This window comes from Pteropus vampyrus, unplaced genomic scaffold, assembly GCF_000151845.1.
Source record: "Pteropus vampyrus isolate Shadow unplaced genomic scaffold, Pvam_2.0 Scaffold139, whole genome shotgun sequence".
NCBI classification, from domain to species: Eukaryota; Metazoa; Chordata; class Mammalia; order Chiroptera; family Pteropodidae; genus Pteropus; species Pteropus vampyrus.
The window spans coordinates 2,547,398-2,569,682 of record NW_011888920.1 but is presented as its reverse complement, the minus strand read 5'-3'; the positions used below and the strand labels follow the sequence as shown (position 1 = coordinate 2,569,682).

General features: G+C 34.1%; 1 protein-coding gene across 3 annotated transcripts in view; it reads right to left on the bottom strand.

Annotated features, from left to right (window-relative positions):
• Positions 1-22,285, bottom strand: part of GRIA4 (glutamate ionotropic receptor AMPA type subunit 4) — a 344,684-nt gene that overhangs the window by 42,084 nt on the left and 280,315 nt on the right. For all 3 annotated transcript variants that reach the window (XM_011368116.1, XM_011368115.1, XM_011368114.1), the window contains 3 exons: positions 17,568-17,938; positions 15,362-15,560; positions 9,291-9,538 (listed from right to left, as the gene is read on the bottom strand). In XM_011368116.1, the coding sequence (XP_011366418.1) occupies positions 9,291-9,538; positions 15,362-15,560; positions 17,568-17,938 (818 nt within the window). The remainder of the gene's footprint in view (positions 1-9,290; positions 9,539-15,361; positions 15,561-17,567; positions 17,939-22,285) is intronic.

Below are 22,285 nucleotides of genomic sequence, written 5' to 3'. Positions count from 1 at the left end.
CCATAAGAGCACTGGAGAAAGTCAGAAGATCTCAGTTTTAGGCTCAGCTGTGGGACTGTGGGCAAGTCACTTAACAACTCTAATTTATAATGCCTTCCTCTAAATCAAAAATGACATCATGAGAGGGTTAAAAGGAGCAAGTAAAAAAAGTATATGTGGAAGTGGTTTGAAAGCTATAATTCTGTACTATTACTAATATTGTTTCATTTAAATATACTGCTCAGTAGTTTTTAGAGTTCTATATTAAGCCAAATTTAAACATCTCGTGAAAGTGAACAAATTAAAAAGAACAGTAATTATATAATATATTATCTGATTCTTAGCCTTATACGATATTATCATTGCTATGTCATTTAATAGACTCTCTCTCTCTCTCTAAGCCTATGCCTTCTACTTTTTACTCTGGCAGACAATCTGACAATCTTGAGGTTAGCTTTTCTTGGTTCCTATTTACTTCTATTTACCTCCGACTAGCCTCTAATATAAGCCAAAGGTTAGGCTACTGATTTAGGACTCTGGATACTTGCTTTCATTTTCAGTTTTCTATTTGTCATGCTTTTTAAAATTAAATTTGCTTTTCATGCTAAAAGCACTAGCAGTGTAGAGCATCTATACTTGCCGATAATGCTTTTATGATTTTTTTTTTTTTGTGTGTGGTCCTAATTGCAAATACCTGAAAAGAGGGGAGACTAGGGACTGGGGGTCCGATGATGTCTTCTCTTAATTACAGTAGTATTCTGGACCATTCAAAAAGATTGTTCAGAAGCTGCAATTTGTCAGCTCCAGATAAAAACAACTAGGATTCTATGACAGCAGAGGCCTCCTAGGTAGTTCTTGACAGTTTTTATACAATCTTCTGTGTAGTAAAGCAAGAATAGAGAAGGGCCTACATACTTTTATACTTTCTCTTAAAGTCAGGGGCTGTTTGTGTCATATTTGTTTGACTGACTCCTATTTAATTCGTATTTTGGCTAACTTCCAAATATTTAACACTTAGAGAAAACAGAATTTTAACATTTCTGTAAAAAATTATTCATGTCAATTTCTTCATTGAATACCTCAGGAAAAGAAGTAGGCTAAATCTAATTTATTTCAACATAATGTAATATGACTTTCTATGGTCAGCGGTATTTAAAATGATAAATTTCTCCCACATTTCAGTATTGCATACTTTAAAAGGCAGACTTGATGGTAGGAATATTTTTATGCTTTTAATTTTTCTTATTGTTGAATTGCGTGATATTAGAGGAGCATTTTGAAATGGTTTTGCAGAGTTTTTGAAAGTGTATTTCATTCTGTGGATGAGTGCTAACAATATTTTTTAGGTTTTCAGAAAATATGAAAACTGTCCATTTAAAATAAATAAACTACTTTTAATCATGAAAAAGACTTTTCTGATATTAAGGAGGATAAACAATGTGTTCACAGTATTTATAACTTGTTAGCATAATTATTACTTACAAAATATTCTCATAATCAATATAATCAATATAATTCTTGTTTCTGAGAAGGCTTGGGGCCAGGGCTAGGTGTTTTTGAGAGTCAAATGGTGATTTTCCATTCAGGTGTTGCCAAGTGCATATGATACTGTGCTTATAGCAAAGTAATCTCAAATGTATATTATTTCATTCTGAAAACAAGAGTTACAGGATTGATGGGGGGATAAACATTAAAATAAATAAGCTATAGTTTCTTATTTTCATTTAAATTAATATAGAATATAATTCTAAACCAGGGCCTTTAATATTTTCTAGCTCATTCCAGATGACTACCTAACTATTTTATCTTTCTTTTCTTAAATATGAATCATAAACCTGCCACATCTTGGCTGATATTATTTTTAGAAACAAAAGGACACTAATGTCTAAAGTTGAGTATGAGTGGTTTCCCATATGCTATGCTGAAAAAAAATGGATACCTTTTCATTTTTAAGGAAAACCATTATTTACTTATGAGGTACTAAGTAGATGTTTACCATGAGTATAAAACTGTATTAAAGAGGCATTATATAGAATTCAACATTTAGGAGTATATTATATCTCCACAATAAAGTGAGCTTTATAGCATTTTATTATAAGTTTTGGACTTTTATGGTAAATTTGATTACCACACCCCTTCCAAAGTCCTGTGTGTGTGTATTTGTCTAAAATATTCTTTACATGACATTATTCCAAGTATAAATAGCCCCCTCTTCCCTTTCTTCTGCAGTCCCTCTCCACCTTATCTCCACACTCTCAGCTAAGAGGGCCTGGGGCAATTTAGGGTAGGAATCTACTATGCATAATTATAGTGCTTCTCTTGCTTCTGATGAAATGTTCAGAGTAGTGAGTTATGATCTCAGAACTGTAGTGGTCCCTTCCTCTGCAGCAGCCTGTGCTGAGGACTCCCAGATTGTCCCTTCCTGGTGTCCCTTCCTGGTGTCCCTTCCTGTAGGAAGGTTAAGTCTGGAGAATAGGATCCTATGCAAATGATGTACAAAAAGTAAAAACAACAACGAAAAAACTCTGATCACATGACCTTGCTGCTGTTCTGAGGATAAATTAACAGCTGCTCCTAAATTAATATAGGCAACTTTATCGTTGTAAAGTTCAAGGCATTTGTTATCTAGAGCAGTCATGGTCTTATAGCCTGAGGTCTATAAGGAAGAAAATTATCTTGAGACATTTTCTATATTAATTAAGTATTGACAGGGCCAAAAAGCAGCATTATAGCTGTGGTCAAAAGCTATATTATGCAAAGCAGAAACAAAACCTCTTTTGGGGATAATTTTAATATTGGTGTAGAAAATGCTGAGTGTGAGGAAATAGAGGCGAATTCAGTAGAAAAGGAATAGCACTGAAACTTGATACATTCAAATCTACTTTGGCTACTTCTAAGGGTAGGCAAGCTCTGTCCTCCAAGACAAACTCAATGCATACATTAACTCTTTACCTTTGATCTGAATACACATTCCAGTGACATCACAAAATTGTCTTAGTGTCCTTTCCTGTCATGGAGAACTGAAGGCTTCTTATGCCATCCAACTTGCCAACTCATATTTGCCAGGCAGCATTGGGGAAGTTGGAAGCCTCACATAGATAATTTCTCTGGTGTAGGGTGTTCGTCCTACTGCTGAGATTTTACAAGTAAGCCGCCCACCCATTTGCTGGGTTACTCCAACACACCTGATTCAATATAAGAGCAGAAGCAGCAGCTCTGGGCAGGCACATTAACTAACACCTGTTGCTCTTGCTATTTTCCTAGCTCTAAAAATCCTGGTTCTGTATATTTCCTTTCTATCCCTTCCTTCTACCCCTAAACCTTTTGTTTGGAGATACTTTCAGATGCTTTGCTTTGACTACCTGCACTTTATCTTCTTACTAAGATATCTCAGTTGTGCCTCTTTCTGGATTTCAGCATTGCCATTATCCTCAAGTGACACATCTCTTCTCCAGCTCTGGTGCTTTTAGCTTTAGTTCTGGAGAACTTACATCTGGGTTTCTACCCACCAGCACAGAAAGGGGGATCCAAACACAAAGAACCCTCATGCAATTGCTTTGTTCTTACTTTGTATGTGTCTCCTTTTTAACCTGAGCAGTAATATTGCAATTGCTTCTGGAAACCGTTCTTTGTAGTGAGATGATCTGTAAAGATGAGTGACATAATATGGAACCTGACAAGCTACTAGACCTGTCCCAGGAAAGAACACTTAAATACACTACTAATGGAGGGATAAATTCATCTACAGTACATTTATCACATATCAGATTGTGAACATTGATCTTAGATACAAGTTTATGTTTCCTAGATATACTTGGCATGTGTAGGTCAAGGCTGCTTGACTCGGTTGGCTGTAGGTTCTGCACTCACTCTACACTCTACATCCCCAGAGGGAACAACTTGAAAACTACATGGTAAATTCTCAGTTGGAACTCAGTAACTATTTGTTGAATGAACTGGCAAATGAATGAAGGAAAATCATATTAGCTTTTTTTTTTTTTTGACTAGTGAGAATGCCAAAAATGTACAATACCTGTTAAATTTTAAAGAAATGCAGAAAAATGCAATTTTCCCCCCTTTTCATTGGGAACCATAATTTCAATCATCTTTTAATCATAGGAAAGAGCTTAATGAAAAACCCAGAATTTCAAATGGCAGTGGAAAGTTTTATGTTTCTTACTGTATTCAACATCTAGAAAGGGAAGGATGGAGTGTGTGGATTTTAAAAGGGCTTATTTTCCCCAAGACACATGTAACATTAATACCTTTACCATGTGACATCTCAGTTTGTGAATGCAAAATACTTGGTATCCACAATAAACGTCAGCATCTCTAATAGCAAAGTGGGTAGGTGTTTAAGCATATCACAGCTAGGAGACTGTGTGTATTGAAGTGTGTGTATGCTGAGAGGTGCAAATTGATTAGTGTGTGTGTGTGTGTGTGTGTGTGTGTGTGTGTGTGTTTTCTAATTGCTAGCCCGAAAGACTATATTCCAAAACACAACTAAGTTATCTGTAGCATCTTTTAATATGGAACCAAAAAATGAAGGATGTTCATAAGCAAAACATACCTCTTTCTGTGATAGTTAAAAAAAAAATTTCTTTACAAATATCCTGCAACTCATTTCCAGAAAACAAGTTAAAAGTTTATTCACTTTGAGGCCAAGTGCTGCTCAGGAATATTAAGTATTTAGCTTTAAATTTCTGTACTTTTAAGTTTTTTTAGTGTCTACTTAAGTACTAACAGTTAACTTGTTACTAACATCAAAAATAGACTACAGCTATTTTCACACACAATATTCAGAAAAAAACTTTCTTTCTAAACCTTCCAAGTACACCTGAACACCTGATGACTGAATATGACAAGTTTCACGTGGGAAAGTGTTTCCTTGGGGATAATATATTTTTCATACATGAATTTGAATATATTAAATTTAATAAATCTGCCCTAATGAATCTTCCAAAGTGGTATAATTTGGCATATAGAGAACTCTACTTACCCTGATACAGATCTAGGCTTGGGCCAAGTGTCCTATGAGGCCAGTAATTGTGTTAAATACTAAAAGAAAGAGTCCAGTGAAAGATATGCTATTCTAATTCCCGTTCTTAGTACTTCCTCCCCCTGCCACATTACTGCTGTGAGGCTCTGACTTGCCTGCTGTAAACTAAGCATGGTGTGTCCAGTTTCAAAGGATCAGCTCTCGTTGCCATGGGTTCCCGCCACTAGGCATCAGCAAGTCCAATGGACCTCATTTTTTCCAGATCTCAACTATTGATCAAGTTCTTTGGAACTGCTTGCTTTTGAAACTTTTTTTTTTTTTTTTTGGTGACAGAGCATTTGCCTTATTTTAGACACTCTCATAAACATCTTTAGAGAAGGCAAATTTGAATGGAATTTATAAAATGCTATTTTTTTCTAACTTGGCTTCAAACATTAGGAGCAAATATCTAAATTCTTACAAAGACTAGGGGAAATCATCAGATATGACCCATCGCTTTGTTCCCCAGAGGTACTTACAGATACTAGATAACATGAGTATCTTTAAAAGGGATATTCTCATCTAACAACTATTTAATAGTAAATCTGTATTAACTAAATTATGATTCAATCTAAACAATCTTTATTAGTTTTATTTATTGCACAGTAAAGTCGAGAGTATAGTAACTAATGTAATATAGATAATATAGTAATGATAATATTTTGATAGTACACAACTTCACTGTGCAATAAAGACTGTAATATAGTAGATATTTATACTATAGTAAAGTAGTAAAGTTGATAGTATTGATAGTAAAGTCAAAATAAACATAATTCCTTTTTTTTGTCTAAATTTTACATTCCATTACAATGCCATCTAAAGTGTATATTTTAAAACAACCTTTAAAATTTTTTCGGCCAGAGAAAGTCTTCTCACAACAGTTCTGGAAAAGAGATAGGAAGTAAGGACATGACATTGGTAGTGGTATAAATAGCACTGCACATGTGAAAAGATCCAGGAGAAATACCAAGGTATAGAGATAGTTGAGAGATGATATAAAAAAGAGAGATTTTACCCTTTATCTCACAAGACCTGAAAGTTTTCTTTAGAAGGTAACTTGGAAAAATAAATAACAATGACAGTAAGGTTTAAGTTCTTTCCTTAATTAATATTTATAGTTTACTGGTACATTTATTTATAATTATTTCCTTTTTTATATATTAGAATCTATAGGTGCTAAATTGAACAGTATCAATATACCTGGTATCATTCTATCATCTAAAAATTGGAGAATCTATGTCCAAGTACAGTAAGCCAAAAATTTCTGAGCATAGTTATTGGCCTTTTGTAACTGAGAACTGTTAGTAATAGCTCAATGGTTTTAACATTTCACTGTGCATGCCCAGCAGACACTAGTCTGAAATAAAGTCTCTTTGAACAATAAAGAGCTCTGTATATCATTCTCTGTCTTAAAGATGGGTGCTAGTCATCACTGTTGTAATATTTTTAGCCCAGTCACGGATAATACTCTGCAATGATCCTAATTGCATTTGTTTTAAAGTCTGCATTAAAGACCGAAGTGCTGACGTTCCATCCTATCATATATCATACTCTCCCTCTTTCCTGAAGCATTTTGATAAACAGCAAGGCCTAGAAATTTAAAACTCCCTGGACCAATGGAATATTGCTAAGTCATTTGTCTGCATTCTATGGCTCAGTTTACATAGAAGGAGAGATTACTGTTTTCCTTTTTGTAAAGTCTCATGCTGCCTAATGAATCAAAACAGCAGAATTTGTGAGAAAACCATAATTAATGACAATGAAACATACCAGTCTCACTGTATCCATAACTATTAAGCTAAAGACCTGGTTAAAAAAGATTGATACCATAGGAAGACAGATGTAGTCTTCACTGAACAAATAAGGCAGAGATGTTTCAAAGATACTCTTAAAGTGGGAATGTAAGCCCTGTGGATCTTGCTTGCTCTGATGAATGCAGTAATTTTGAATTTGCTTCTACAACCTAAGTCATTTATCAGAAGGTGTCTATTAATCCATCTCTATATTAGTTTGCCTCTTTTGCAACAGAAGGATCCTAGTCTAATAAAGAGAATTTAAGCTTAATGAGCCTCTTGCTTAGCTGGGCTGGGGGTGGAGGACTGAGGAGGTGGGGGTTTAGGGGAATGCTGGTTAGCCTTCAGTGCCCTTCCAACGCTCTGAAAGACAGGACAAAATGACTGTGGTTTTGGCATGCAGGAGCCAGCTTGCTCAGGAAATTGTGGCATGTGTACAACAAAGCACATAAACAAACTCTCCATCCAGGAAGCTGAGTTTAACAATTGCCTCATTAACAAGATCCAGGGGAGGACAGGAAAAGAGGGGGAAGCCAATAGCTGATGATTATACAGTTCTAGACAGATGAAGCCCTTCAGCTTCTCCTCAAACAATCCCTGTAGTGTGGATTTGACAAAGTGGCACATTTAAGGGGGACCTCTCTTGCCATCAATGGGAGTCAGGCGTACCCATATCCGAGGGCCAAATTCAGTCCCTGGAACTTGACTTTATCAGCAGACACAAGACAGAGGATAAGGCAGCTACATCCACAAAGAATTAATTAAGAGCAAAAACAACACCCAGTGATGTAATCAATAGTCTGAGCACTGATCTACATATACTACCATTGCTTCCTCTCCAATTTCTTTAAAATTATTTACACTAAGGTGCTCTTATAATTACCGATTCTATAGAGATTTATTCGTTAGTTGGCCTTTTTGACATTGCATATTTTGATATTGTATCATACTAAATACACCCTTCAAGACCAAACATCCTAATGCTGGTTTAAGTCTGAACGGTGGAAATCTTTTGGGGAAGAATTTTGTCATGGATAATTTATTAGTTTGGCTTTCTCCCTGCACATTTCTCCAGTTTCACATGGGAGGTATGTTCACATATACCTGACTTCAGAATTGCCAATGTCCACTTCCAAATTATATTCACTGGCTCATTTTATTCTATTTCATTTTAAAATTATCCCTTATGAACATACCATAAAGCCCCTCACTAATTATTAGAGTGTAGCTTGCAAACACAAAGTACTGGTTTAACACAACTTCTCCAGCAATAACATTTGTTTCTTGTATCTGCTTTAACCCCACCCCCACCCAACACACATACCCAAAGCACATTGCAGTTCCCTTTTTGAAACAAATAAAAACAATCGTAATTTTTATATTGCTTTCATTCCTGCTGAGCAATAGTACCTGTCTCATTACCTTCATTTTTCAAAGGCTTACCAGAGACATCGTTTTTCAAGACCAGGTTCTTGGTTAAGTCCTTTAGCAAAGATTCTGATTTCTTCTTGAATCTGTGCTTTATACGAATCTCTCCTAAGCCGCACTGAGACCAGAGTTATCTGTCAGTCATCACTTTTGACTCTGGCTTTGTTCTAGCCCCAGCAATTCAACAGAAGCCTTTATTGCTTAAGGAAAATAGGAAATTCTGCCTCCTGGACATAAACATGTGAATTTTCTATGTCCAGGACCAAAAGGGTGAAAAGGGCAGATTTTACTAACATTTCCCTAAGAATGAAAGTCTCACTTTTAACACGTGGATTATCCACATGTGTAATGCTTCGCACACGCATCACGTTTTAGGGGTCTACGTGTGAAGAGCTTTGGATTACCATTGGGTCTAATTTTACAGATCTTACTTACACCACACCCTCTTAGCAATAAGCGAGAGTGTGACTTGAGTAAGCACCATAAAATCAGAGCCCAGTTTTCCCTCTGATCATGATTGCATTTATAAATAGATGTGATTACAAAGTTAGCACCAATACAACCTCAGGAAAATCTGAAATATAATGATGCCATAATAAATGAAACTTTGAAATGGAAAAAAGAATGGTTTGCTAGGAAGAGGTTGATGTTGTCTTACTCAGAAAATAGTGGGCAGGCATAATTTTAAAAAATAATGATAAAATGTAGAATTATTACTGACATAATGAGAGCGTAGGTTTTAGGAGCCAAAAAAAGGCGATGAGATATAGAAGTATATGCTACCCATATTTTAGGCCCACTGGAAGCAGCTAGTGTTCAACCAGTTTGGTTTTTATATGGCCTTAAAAGATATACATTGACTATGATTAATTACTCTGAAATAAAAAAAAAAAAAATTACCTGATCGTTGACCAAAAAAACGTGAAATGGAAAAACAGAAAACAAACAAACATACCATGTACACAAACAAAACAAAATAATTCTCTCGGGGACATCAGGGAAGGTGGAATACTATAACAACACATGTTATATTGTTATACTATTCCACCCACCTTAATGAGGAACCCTTGGGCGTTGCTACTCCATAGCCTTTCGAATCCAGATTTCCTCCCACTTTCATCGTGTCACATGGCTTTCGCTGCTCAATGTATTCATTCATAGTGGATTCCAGGAGAAAGGCAAATTTGCCCTTGGATTTGCGGACACGAGCTACTCCCTCAGCTGTAGTCCTAGTGAACACTGATGGCTCTGCTGATCGCATGTAGGTCCACATCTTTTCATACACTGCTATTTTTGATCTCTGGAGGAAATTAAAATAAATTAAATATAGGAAAGAAGAGAACAACATATTAATATTGACAGAACAAAATAAGGATAAAGCCTTTCAGTAGCTTTTCATTGCCCTCTAACTCCAATTTGCCCTAATGATGTTATTACTTACTATTTTACAATTGGAAAAGTGCCTTTTACAACTCTTTAAGGAAATCACTGAAATGACATGTAAAAGTGATCTTTGAAAAAGCTGATACCTCTTGTCATAATAATTATCCTACTGAACTGCTCGAAGAACTACTCATTATTTTTAAATGCCTAATGCCATAAAGAGAGCTGAACATTTAAAATCATGTTTTGTATCAACATTCATGGTAAACTTGAAAAGGACCACAGGTAAGATTTAATTTTAGCTTTGTAAAATACCTTTTAAATACTGTACTTGAATTTCAACAAATAAAGAGAGTTGTTATATTGTTTTATTTTTATCTTTTTTCATACCTCAAAGTTTTAATGAAAACCATTCTAATAAGATGTATGCAAAAAGTGCAGTCTATATCAAGTCAGTAGTTGAGCACCAAAGGAGAAGAAATCACCAAATATCTATAACACAAGAATCAAACTCTAGGTTCACCAAAACATTTTTAGAATTTTCTAACAAAATCTCTAAATAGAACATACATTAAACTTTAAAGAGAAGTGATTCCTGTTTCCCCACTTTATATTTTGGAGAGTTAGTCATTCTAATTCTCTGATTTCAGACAAGAACTTGTTTATTTTTGTCCATTTGGGCTCCACTACATTATTTCCACTACTTACTTTACCCAGATCCTTTTGCTGGTATCTACATTCATATTAGAATTTTTTCATCCATTTTAAATGTGAAAATATATCCAAATGAACTCATATGTCCCCCAAGGATGTATTTAATAAGATAGAAAAGCCCGACTCCTGTTTGATGTTTGATAATACAATGTCATACACACAGACTTTTATCTGATGCAATTGCATTTGTTCCATAACAAGGTGCTGAAATTATGCAGTTGGATCCAAGTAAAAAATAATAGATACTTCATTCAGACTTAAATCTAGGTATGAGGCCAAATCTTGAGTAGAATGTACATTTGTTTATAGTGACCTCCCTGTTTACCAGAATAGAATCCAATAAGAAGCAGATTCAGGTATCCTAAATACATGGTTTGGGGCAAAAGCAAATTATTCAGGGAGACTAAGAAAAAAGCTGATAAAGTAGTATTCGTAATTTTGGTTTCATAAAATGGAAATTTAGTAATCAATGAACCTATATAATAAACAAAACACAGTAAAAGATTTGCATACTTGAACACCAAAAAACGGATATTTTATATTAACGTATATTCAAATGGTGATAAATATCAAGATGGGAAATAGATATACCAGATACACTGTAGTGTCTTATGAAATGTTTTATGTTAGTAACACTTGGGAAAATATCTCTTGACACAGAAATTGTGATGGGTGTGTGTGTTAGGTAATGACAGGTTACTTCTGGCTACGGAAATCCTCCCATTAGGAAATACCATGCCAACATGACAATTTAGTTGCCAAGATTCTATGTGCTTCCAGGACAGAAGAGTATCTAGATTCAGAGCCCTCAAGCGTGGGATCCGCTAGGGAGGCTGTGTTGCCAGGCCACATTCATTCCGGCTTTAAGAGTTGAGTTCTCTCCCAGAGATCTAACTCTTCCATTTTATAACTTCCAATCTCTGAAAATTATAAATGATCTGGGTCACTTGAATCAGATGGTCCTTAAACACCTATTCTGATAATTTCAATGTAAAGAAGTATTGGTAAACAACATCCACATATATTGTATACTTCACTAGGTATACTGTGTTGAAAACAAAGGAATAAAATCTATCTGGGTATTATTTTAACTGAAATATTTTAAAAAAATATTTTTTGAAATCATGTTAGTTACTTGATAATTTTCAGTTGCTATTCAGTATCTTATTAAAAAAACAGAACAGCTAAGCAAAACTAACAGCAAAATGGAAACAGAATTTGTACAGCTTGGTAATTATAAAAATAATTTAACTCTAGAATGCAACATAATATTAAAGCAAATATCCCTTTTTAAAAGAATAAAGTATCTTTAGGTAATACATATTTTTTAGAAGTACATTCCCATAATATTAATGTGAGGAAAATTACTGCTGCATTTGTTTAAATATATTGAATTACCCATACCTTAAGTGTAAAAGAAGTTGAATTAGTTCCTTTAATATCCAAAAGAAAGAGGATTCCATGGTATAGTTATACTAAACATAGCAGGTCTTGAGTATTACAGAAATGGTGAAATACAGACTTCCAGTGGAAAGTAGAGGAAAGATGAAAACTTTTTTGGAAAAAAAATTTACATGATTTGTCACTACGTAATACTTAGAATTTCTGATTCTGCCTTAAAGGGGCAGGGCTTAGATAAGATCACATCCACTGGGTGAAGGAGGTAGATGCGGAGATTCAAGAAATGAAAAGGTAGAAAATATTCCTTTGCCTTTTCTGTAACTACAAGAGGATGTTTGCTAAGGAGTGAGGGCAAGCAAATCTTTATAAATTTGATGAGACAGGCTAAAATGAGTAAATTTCTTCAGACCCAGGGAGCTTATAAGTACAGTGATAGAACTTTTAAGTCTCTAAAACCTTCAACTGTGATATTTACTTAAACATCGGTTTGGGGAGTGAATATACTAAGGTAATAAGCAAAGTTAATATAAAAATCATTATTTTTTTTGAAATTAGAAAATTAGTTTCAGATTTATTTGTTTTGTCTTTATTGTAAAACTCAATGCATGGGAAACTATCTGATATAAAGTACTATTTTACTACTGAGAACAGGTTTTAAAAATGCTGTCTTTTTAATTTCTCAAAAGTTAAGTATTCTGTTATTTCTGCTTTTAATAGAAAATGTGTACAAATGTCATCGATTATAGTTAATATTTACATTGTTTCAGGTGAATTATTTCCCATTTCTGGCCACTTATGCAGCAAGACTGATGTTCTAGTAAGAGCTCATCAAAGCACAATTTGATAATATTATAAGCACGGACATAGTAATCCACTTCATTTATGCATTCATGAATTCACCGATGACTGAAACAGACACAGTATAAAATCTACACTGAAGTGAAAACCAGTGTGTTCAAATTAGGTATGTAATAATGTAAAAATGCCTAAAGAGAAAGGCTGTCATTAAGTGATAAGTACAGACTTTCATTAAATACCTCTATGTTTATGCTTAACAAGGTGCACTGAACATAAAACATATAAAGTTTCATAATGGGATAAAACCAAGGCAACAGTGGAATTCAGATGTAATTTTCTTCCATGGTCTAGTTCTTTTCATAGTTGGTTATAACCAACATTTTTTGAAATGCAGAGCATAGGTCACTGCCTGAAGCAGTTGAGCGGAGCTGATAGATGTACGATTACTGTGCTCCTATGAGAAAACATTTTTGACCAAGTACAAAAATACCCTTCACATTGTCTTTCCTTAACCTGTTAGACATACGGTTTTTTTAAACCAGGTCATCATCTAAGGGAGAGGAGGGAGAACACAGGGAAGGAAATGAATGAGATTTTTATCGGAGAACCCGAATTTATGTGTTCCTGAAAGTGTGCTGACAGGGAAAATTATTTTCTTGTCCCATTAAGATTCAGACTGTTCTGCAACAATAAATACATATACTCATAAAACTTTTTCAATTTAGAAACTAAAGTTGGGAGGGAGAGAAAGGATACAGGGCTGGGTGAGCGCGCAGCTTGTACGAGGGGCTCTGTAAATCTAGGAAGCAACTTTCCTTACTCCTGTATTTCCTGTCAATATATTCTGTTATCTGTCTCACCAGGTTTTAGAACTTGAGCAGTTTTTAAAAACCCTGTAAAGATTAGAAATAAACATTTTCAGTGTGCTTGATGCCAAAGAGCTTTACAGTGAGTTATTTTTGAAATTTTTGGAGAAAATCAGCATGTCATTTCTTTCTCCCTTCATCACTCAAGGCAGAATGATGAATCTGCAAATAATTGCCTTTTTTAAACATGAAAATTAGTCATCATTTTTTTCAGTAAAATGCAGCTGATAACACAAATTTGTATTCTGTTTTGATGCATATAGATGCATGGTTTCTAGGCAAACTAATTTTTACCTACTTACTTTCGGGTGGAAGTAATTACAAACTTAGAGATTTCCAGCAAGGTACTGAAATTATGCAAAAATGTGTTAGGACGATATTTTTCCATCATTATTAAGCTTTAGAGACTGGAGGTTCTTAGTTAAGTTAAAAAATTTGCTTAATTAAGCTTATTCATAGAATATTCTTAGTAAAACTTATTGTCACGACTATTATATATATTTTTAGAAAAATCTCCAAATATTTTGTAATTAACAAATTTTATGTTATTTTTACATTGTTGACAAGGATATTGTTTATTGTCTGGTGTCTTTTTTAAACAATGTTCGAGGATAGGTTTGACTGAGGGTTGTTTTGTTTTTTTTTTTGGTAACCAAGTTTAGTTTTGTGAGAAAACAAACACAATTGTAAGAGAAACGGGGACCCAGAGTGGTGGCTGAGGCCCAGAACATTTAATAAGCTTCACTGGGAGAGGGTTTTGACTTGTTTTTGATTTAGCATTATATAAAACATCTGTAATATATAAGGATATTATATTAAATCTTTTTTAAGGACAGTTTAAGGAGTAGAACATTTTGTTGTATTTAATTTCCAAGTTGAGTGAGAAAATTATAAATATATACATTTAAAATGGAAATATAATCTGTCAAGTACCGGATATTAGTATGAAACCTCCTTTAAAAGGCTATCAGTATTCTTACACAAAAGCTTAGGAAATAAGTGAAATACATCTTGTCTTCTAAACTATTAAAATATCTAGTCTTTAAACAATTGAAATTAAATACAAAACGTCTTCATTATTACCTAGTTAAATATCTATAAAAATGTCACTTTGACTCCTTTTTAATTTGTTGGTTCTGAGGTCACAAAATAAACCCTTATCTCTAATCAGACATTGCCAAGTATATATCTCTGGATTTAAGTAGAACCAGAGTGGAAGAGGTTCACTATTTAACAAAATTCGTTCTTATAATGAAAGAAACACCTAAAAACACAAAAACCGAAAAATATCTGCCATCCTAATGGCAAACCAAAGGGATCATATCCAAATGTGAAATGCAATTTTATCAGTTTGAACAATTTTATCTGCAAAAGCCGAGAAATTAGCACAAAATACCATACAATGTCTTACAGAGATATTCAGAACTTAATAGTTTTTGCTATTGTTATCTTGTGAGAATGCAAATATATTGCTTTGAAATCCATTATTGCAGAATAGATTATAGAATAATATACCTCATAGAGGGTGTAAAACCTGAAATTAAAGTTTTGGGTTTCAAATGCAGCAAGTTAAATGTATTCTTTTTTAAAAAAGCTTTGCTTTCATTTTTATGCTCTTTGCCCCAAAGCATACATAAATCCAATCTTGCCAGATGCAGTATCACAACATAGCATTATCACACTGGAATCTTTTGGATACATTATGTTATAAAATTGTTTTCATTACCTTTTTTGCTGTTACTCTTCCTTAGGGAGGATCCCTCTTGCATTATGAATAAATCACTTAGCTTTTGCAAATTAAAGTGATTATAAAATCCACATAAAAGTATTAGTATTAAACATAGCAGTGGCCAATGTGTTTACAAAACTTACAATAGCTAGAAGCCATGGTATAATTATTGGCCAAATTTCCTGAATTCAAAACTACAAACATTTCATTGTTAGTTTTTCCCTTAACTTACTCTGAAGAATTCTTTTGTTGACCCTGAATCCAAAGTTCCATAGGCGATTTCTGTTTGTTTGGCCAGGTCTTCTGCACTTTCTATGGGGGAGACCATTCGCTCCACCGTCAGGAAAGCAGCGAGGTTAGCAGTGTAAGACGATATAATGATGAGTGTAAAGAACCACCAAACACCTCCAACAATTCGACCTGAGAGGGATCTAAACATGAATAAGATAATGCACAGTTTCCTTTCTCTAACCAACATAGAGAAAGAAATACCATCAATTCACTATGCATGCTTAAAAAAACAATTGCGTATTGTTTTATTTTCTGGTAGTCAACTTAAGAATGATTCTAGCATTTCTGCGGAGTTTGATGTCTTTTATGCCATACGTATATATAAACACAACTGAAAATATGAAAAACTTCTTTTTTATTGTTTAATGGGCAGAAATGTGGAACTTAATGCCCCTTTCCTTCAGATTCAGAAGAGGAATACCTGCTTAACTTCATTGATACCCTTCTCCCCTTACATTTTAGCATCTCTGAAATTAGAACGCATTTTTTGTTTGAGATAAAATACAGCATCATGGTTTAATTGGCAGCACTGTTTCTCTCTCGGTGGTACATAAAACATCAATATATCTTAACAGTGGTTGAAGTCTTAGATTTAATACAAGTTGGTAGTGCTTTTCTCAGAGATCTCATTTTTACTTTCAGTCAGAGCCCTGCCAGGGTGGATGGGACATATGCCAAGGTGGGGCCAGACCAGGTGAGGATCTAGAATTGGTCTCAAAGTGATCATAGTCGAGAATTTCTTTTGTTGGTTTGTTGATATTCCATTTCTTATCTGAGTGGAGGATGAGCTGTGTCCTAAAACATATTTACATAATGGTACAAAAATGTTCTCTTTGTCACTACCAACAGGAGATCAAATGTGTGACTTGTCAATGTGCAGCAACAGCATTAAAAATTGATGCTAAATCTCAAAAAAAAAATTCTCTCTTCACCCTTTCTCTGGCTATCAGGGATGTGTGAGTGAGTGTGAGTGCAGAGGAAAAGTGAGGATAGAATGAATAAAAAATTCAGGGCATATTTATAATTGATATCAGTCACTGGGACCCCAACTATTTAAAATTCCTGTGACAAAGTATTTCTAAACATTTTTTTTAATGTGAGGAAAATTTCATGTTTTCCGTGGCATACAGCTTTAAAATGCTCCCCTCTTAATCCTTATTGTAAAGTGGCACCTGTTGGTTTTAACTTAGTATTTGCTTAATCCTCGTTTTAAAAACCATTATTTGATTTTCTTTGATTTCTTTTCATTTTGTTAATTAAGAGTTATTGATTTAGATTTCCATGTTATTGGAATTTAAGCACTTTTATAGTTTCCTTGGGTCTTAAGAAACACAAACTGTATTGTGGCTAACATGTCTCTTTTTGAGAAAGCATACATTTCTTTTAAAAATCCATATACTTGCCACACTACTATAAATCACTATTTAAATTCAATTCCTAGTTTCTCCTGCCTTCTGTTACTTTTCTATGAAAGAAATTGGTATTTTTCCTGCAACAGATTAGTCACAGTTTTGGCAAACAAAACTGAAAAATTTCTTAGTGGCATCCAAAGGAGGTGAGCCATGACTCCACAGATATGAAAAACATCTCTATAAAACTAACATAGCATTTACACTGCTGACTCTTTGCCCATTGCTTAGCTTATTATATATTGTTATATAGAACAATGTATATCTGGTACATATCTACATATTGACTCGATTTTTGGGTAACTCCATGGCAGAAATACACCTAATGTTACATGGGATGTAAATCAAGTTCAAAACTACTTAAAAAAATTAAGAACAGCAACAATAACAAAAAACACTTGATTCTGAAAAGGAGAGAAAATGCAAACAAATTCCTGTTCTTATAATTCAGATTTTAGTTTCCATCTGTCAAACCACTGAAAGAAATATTAATACTAAGTAATTTTTGAAGGTTCTGATGGGTTGCATGTGTTTATTTTAGGTTGGGATATATCCACATTTTGTGCTAACTTGGAAAATTTGGCTATGATTATACTTAGATTAATTTGGGAGTTGCAAGTTTTTTCTGTGTTTCAAGGAATGCTCTGGCTCCAGGAAAAGAACATGTAGAGAGATGTTCTGCACAACACTTAGAATTACTGGGGAATTGGTGAAGAACTGAAGAGTTTTGAAACTAACCTGGGTGAAATGTCACATCCTTGCTGCATAAAAGCACCCAGGGAAAACCAGAGGCTGTTAAAGATGCCAAACTCATTGGGAGGCTGGTCGCTGGGTCCTTCCTTTCCATCCTCTGGCTCTTCTGTATGCCACTCATAGGGACTAAACCTACTAACTAGGAACAAGACCACGCTGACACCAATGTAGGCAAAGACTATGCACATCCAAATCTCATAGGCCAGAGGATCCAAGAAGGAAAACACTCCTGGTTTAGATTTCTGAGGCTTTTTGATCATGATAGATATGCCCAAACTCATGAAGGGCTTAGAGAAGTCAATGACCTCCTCTCGGACCAAAGTGATTGTCAGAGGGGCAATAGCAATCTCTGCTTTCTATAAGAGAAAAGACACATGAAAACACATAGGTTAATGGATTTCATGAAGCAGTTAGCCCTAGATTGATCCACTCAAAGCTAACCAGTTATACATTCATTCTACATTGTTTTTTTGAATGCCAACAATGAGTAAGGCCAGTGATAATTACAGAGATGGACACTTGTTTTCATAATATTTCACTTAAATTGCACAAAATATTTTTATTGTGCTAGTAATTAGATAAGAGGAAGTGAAACAGAGTAAGAGTAGACATAAATAAAAATAACTTGAACTCAGATAACTGCATTAATCCTTAAGGATCTAGGACAGCAACAGAGGAAACTTAAGAGTCTTTAAAAACAGCCGAATCTCTGAATTTCTTGGCCAGGAATGCTGTTATGTTGCAGTCTTTTCTGTTTCATTTGAAATGCTGCCACCAATTCATTACTGGGCCATCCCTTAATATTATGAATTGCAAATTTCAAATAGTCCTTTCTTTTTTACCCCTTTCCACTTATGAGAAAAGCTATCATAAAATCTGTGTTTGTAGGATAGAAGACACCCGTTGTTTGACAACATTTTCCAATTCAGCGCACACACAAAAATCTGGAAATTGGCATTTGTTTCTTCCTATTCACATACTTTGATTTTCCACTTTCAGTTTCTAAAAAAGATTTTGCAAAACGGCGGATTCAATTCTCAGATATTATGATCATAAGACACCAGCTTCCGTTTTCATTCTGTGATTTTAAGCTATTTTTCTGAGGCTTTCTCCATATCTTTAAAATGAAGACACTTTCTTTCCTGTTTATCTCATTTTATTATTGTGATTATGTATTTTAAAAACCTTAATAAAATAACAGTGAGTGTTTATTGAGGGATTATGTGCCTAATGCTAATGTAAATATTTTAAACAGCCTCTCATTTAACCCTCAGACCAATCTTATGTTTATCGTTGTTTTACATAGATGCTGAAACTGAGACTCAGGTGAGTCTTACACATTATGGCAGCTCTGTGATTTGGCATTGAGCTTCTTGCATGAAATCATACCATCCCTAAAATCAAGTGAAACAGTGTGGTAAAAAAACCTGTAAACTGTTACTCTATCTATAGTTGAAAAAAAGTGTTTTTTTTTTAATGATTTACTTTAAAAAGAAAAGATATGACATTAAAATGGAATCTGAAACAAACCTAGACATACATATTCTTATGTAGAGGTCGCCACTCTCACATTCACTTCTGTATATCTTAGGCCTGGGTTTGATACGATGGCCAGCAAGCAGCTCGATACAAGGGCAAATGGAAGGTTAGCATGAGAAATGTGCTCTGGCTGTTGTGCCATCCGCTGGGTGACTGAGAATTAACTGTGTGCCTTCAAGTGGGAATAAACTTAGTTCACATCATAAACACATATATAAAAGCCAGAAATGTTGCCGAGAGTTATTATTTCCCCATAGTTGTTGTTTATTATTTGTATAGTTTTCATTACACAGCGATATATGAACTAGCTATAGAAAAATTAGTATATAAAACGGAACCAGAAAATTAGGAAAATTTATCTTCATTCCCTTCACTTACTCTTACTTTTTTCTTTATATATGCTCTGCTAAACATTGTTTTATAAATAATAGTTTTCTTATTTTAAAATGAGGCAATGCAAAACATGATATTTTATAATTCATTTTCTCTTCTCAGAAGAATATGAACTCATTTTCATTTCAAATAAAAATAAGTTTTAATGATCACAAATGTTTTATTATGTGAGAGTATCAAAATTTACTCAATTTGTTATTCAAGGGGGTATTTATATTATTTCCAGTTTTACACAATTTATAAGATTACTGATGTGAATATCTTTGAAAATAAATTCTTGCACATATATTAATTATTTAAGATAAATTTCTAGAAATGGGATTGCTGGTCTAAATGGTAACAACTTATTTAATGCTCATCATATGTTTTCCCCAAATTTTCTTTGGAAATATGCAAATTCATACTTTCACCATCACTGTATGAAAACACTTGTAGACTTGAATCTTGGACACCCCCTGTGTGTCGTTATTCTCATTTATTTTCACTACTTTGCTATATGGCAGATTAGATCCCATTGTACTAATTTGAATTGGTTTTTATTAAAAAACATCCACTTTAACTTCTTTTATGTGTTACCTGACATAACCCGCCCCTAATTTCCATGAAGTATTCATTATTTTAGCACCTACTAATTTGTAGGTGCTTTTAAATATATTCAAAATATCCTCTTATTTTCCATAAATGTTGCAAATATTTTCCCTATTCATCAATCGTTTTGTTTTCATAACTTAGTTTGTGGTATTTTATTGCACTATATACGTTTTAAATTTTGTTAAAGCCATATAAAATTATCTTTTTGTGTTTCCAGCCTTTGGTTTCATGCTTAGAAAAATCCTTCTCATTTCATATGATTATTCTCAATTATATGTCTTTTAATCTAATATCTATAATTTCTTTATAATTTATTCGGTATATTGCATGATGATGTGTTACAGAATTGTTAATTTTCCAAGTAGTTGTCCTGCTGTCTCAACAGGAATAAATGAATAGTGTATCCTTATATTGATTTGAAATGCCACCTTTCACATACTATATTATTCTGTGTAGTATCTTCTGAAATTTTGTATTAAACAAGTTACCACTAATGAGGGCGAAAGCCTTAAAAGGAAAGAAACTTGAAGAGAAATAAAGGCGTCTCCAGCACAAAAAACTAGATGCGATGGAAGGCAAATATTAGATGAAAGTGGTGACAGTAACATTCAATAAGGACACTTTGCAGGCTGAAATCTGTGTTCTGAAAGAAGCCAGTGAATAGAGGATACATCTGGGCTTTTTCCACTAACAGTGGAGATGTTACGCGTGCCTTGTTCCATTACCTCTCAGTAATTTCCAAAATTAAGTGTAAAATATCTCCTGCAAGAGCTTGATAATATTTGAATTTTTGAGGATCTTTGGAGTGGGTTTCATTAACCTGTATTTTAACACATATCATAGGTAATTCTGGTGCTGGTTGGCTATGGAACACGCTTTGTGAAATATGGCAGGGATCAGGAGAAATCCCTGGAGCATCACAGATCATAGAATGGACTTGGTGCAGTCAGTGAAGCTTCTGAGCTTCTGAAGTCACCACCTGGTAGTGTGCTGAGATCACATGTGAGTGCTTCAGAGACATCTATACCTAACAATTACAGTAACAAAGTTTGCAAGGAATAAACAAAATTAATAATGGATTCAAAGTTAATAATTTTGTTGTCTCATAGGCTTTGTCGAGTAGAAGAGAATGGTTGGAGTTTTACTTAGGGCCCTGGAAGCTGGGCATTCATGTAGGTGTTAGCAGTAAGGAAGAAAAGAAAAAAAAGTTGAGAAGCAAGTACAGACTTTGCAGACACCAGAATGGAAAATACTAAATCTGCGGAAAGTGTAGAGACATAGAAGAAGATTTCTTTTGAGAAAAAAGTAGACAACTCAAGTGACAGAGAATGGGATATTTAAATCCTTTCGGATGAGCTAATGATCGAATATAATGAGTATTAATAACCACTATGTTATCTTCTTTCCCCTCAGAGAACTGCTTGACTTTGGAACTTCCTGTTATTGTGACATGTGTACTACTAATATATACTTTTTGTTGTTAATTATGCTCCTCTCTTCATAACACTTGTTTTTATTATTTAAAACCTATTCCCCTAATAAAAAGGGTGAGCCTGAACTGCTCAATGGGTAGGGACTCCAGAGGAGAGATATGTAGCAGAGGCATTGGAAAGTAACTCAGATTAGTTTTCCTGTCCATAACTAATTAGTGATCTAAGTATGATTTTTTTGGGGAGATGAAATACGTAATAGTATTTTCTGAAGGAAATAAATTACTGTAGTTATAACGACCTGGATAATGTTCACATTTAAATCGGTTTATTGAATTAAAAGTTTAAAGTATTACCGAGGAACATAAGCTTTAGGAACTCTTCTTTTGGACCTTAAAGCTCAGTATCAAACCACTGATGAACCCTGTGGTAAAATAGTTTTTGATTTTTTACAACTGCATTTCCTGCCCTAATTTAAGGCACCCAACTAATCAACAGTTCTTTCAAATAGATATAAAACTACCTAATTGCTCTTTAATGCCAAACAATTTCCTCTTGCTGCTGTTACAGCTACTATACTGGACTGTGTGGAGAATGTTCATTGCTTCATGGTCTGAAAAGCAGGATGTAGAATCATGAAACTATTGAATTGCAGTTTTGGTTGGAAAATAAGCCCCTGTATAAGACTTCATTTATTTTCTAAGTTCTTTATTCTTTTCTGGGGAAGGATGACTCTTGTGTAATTCTTCA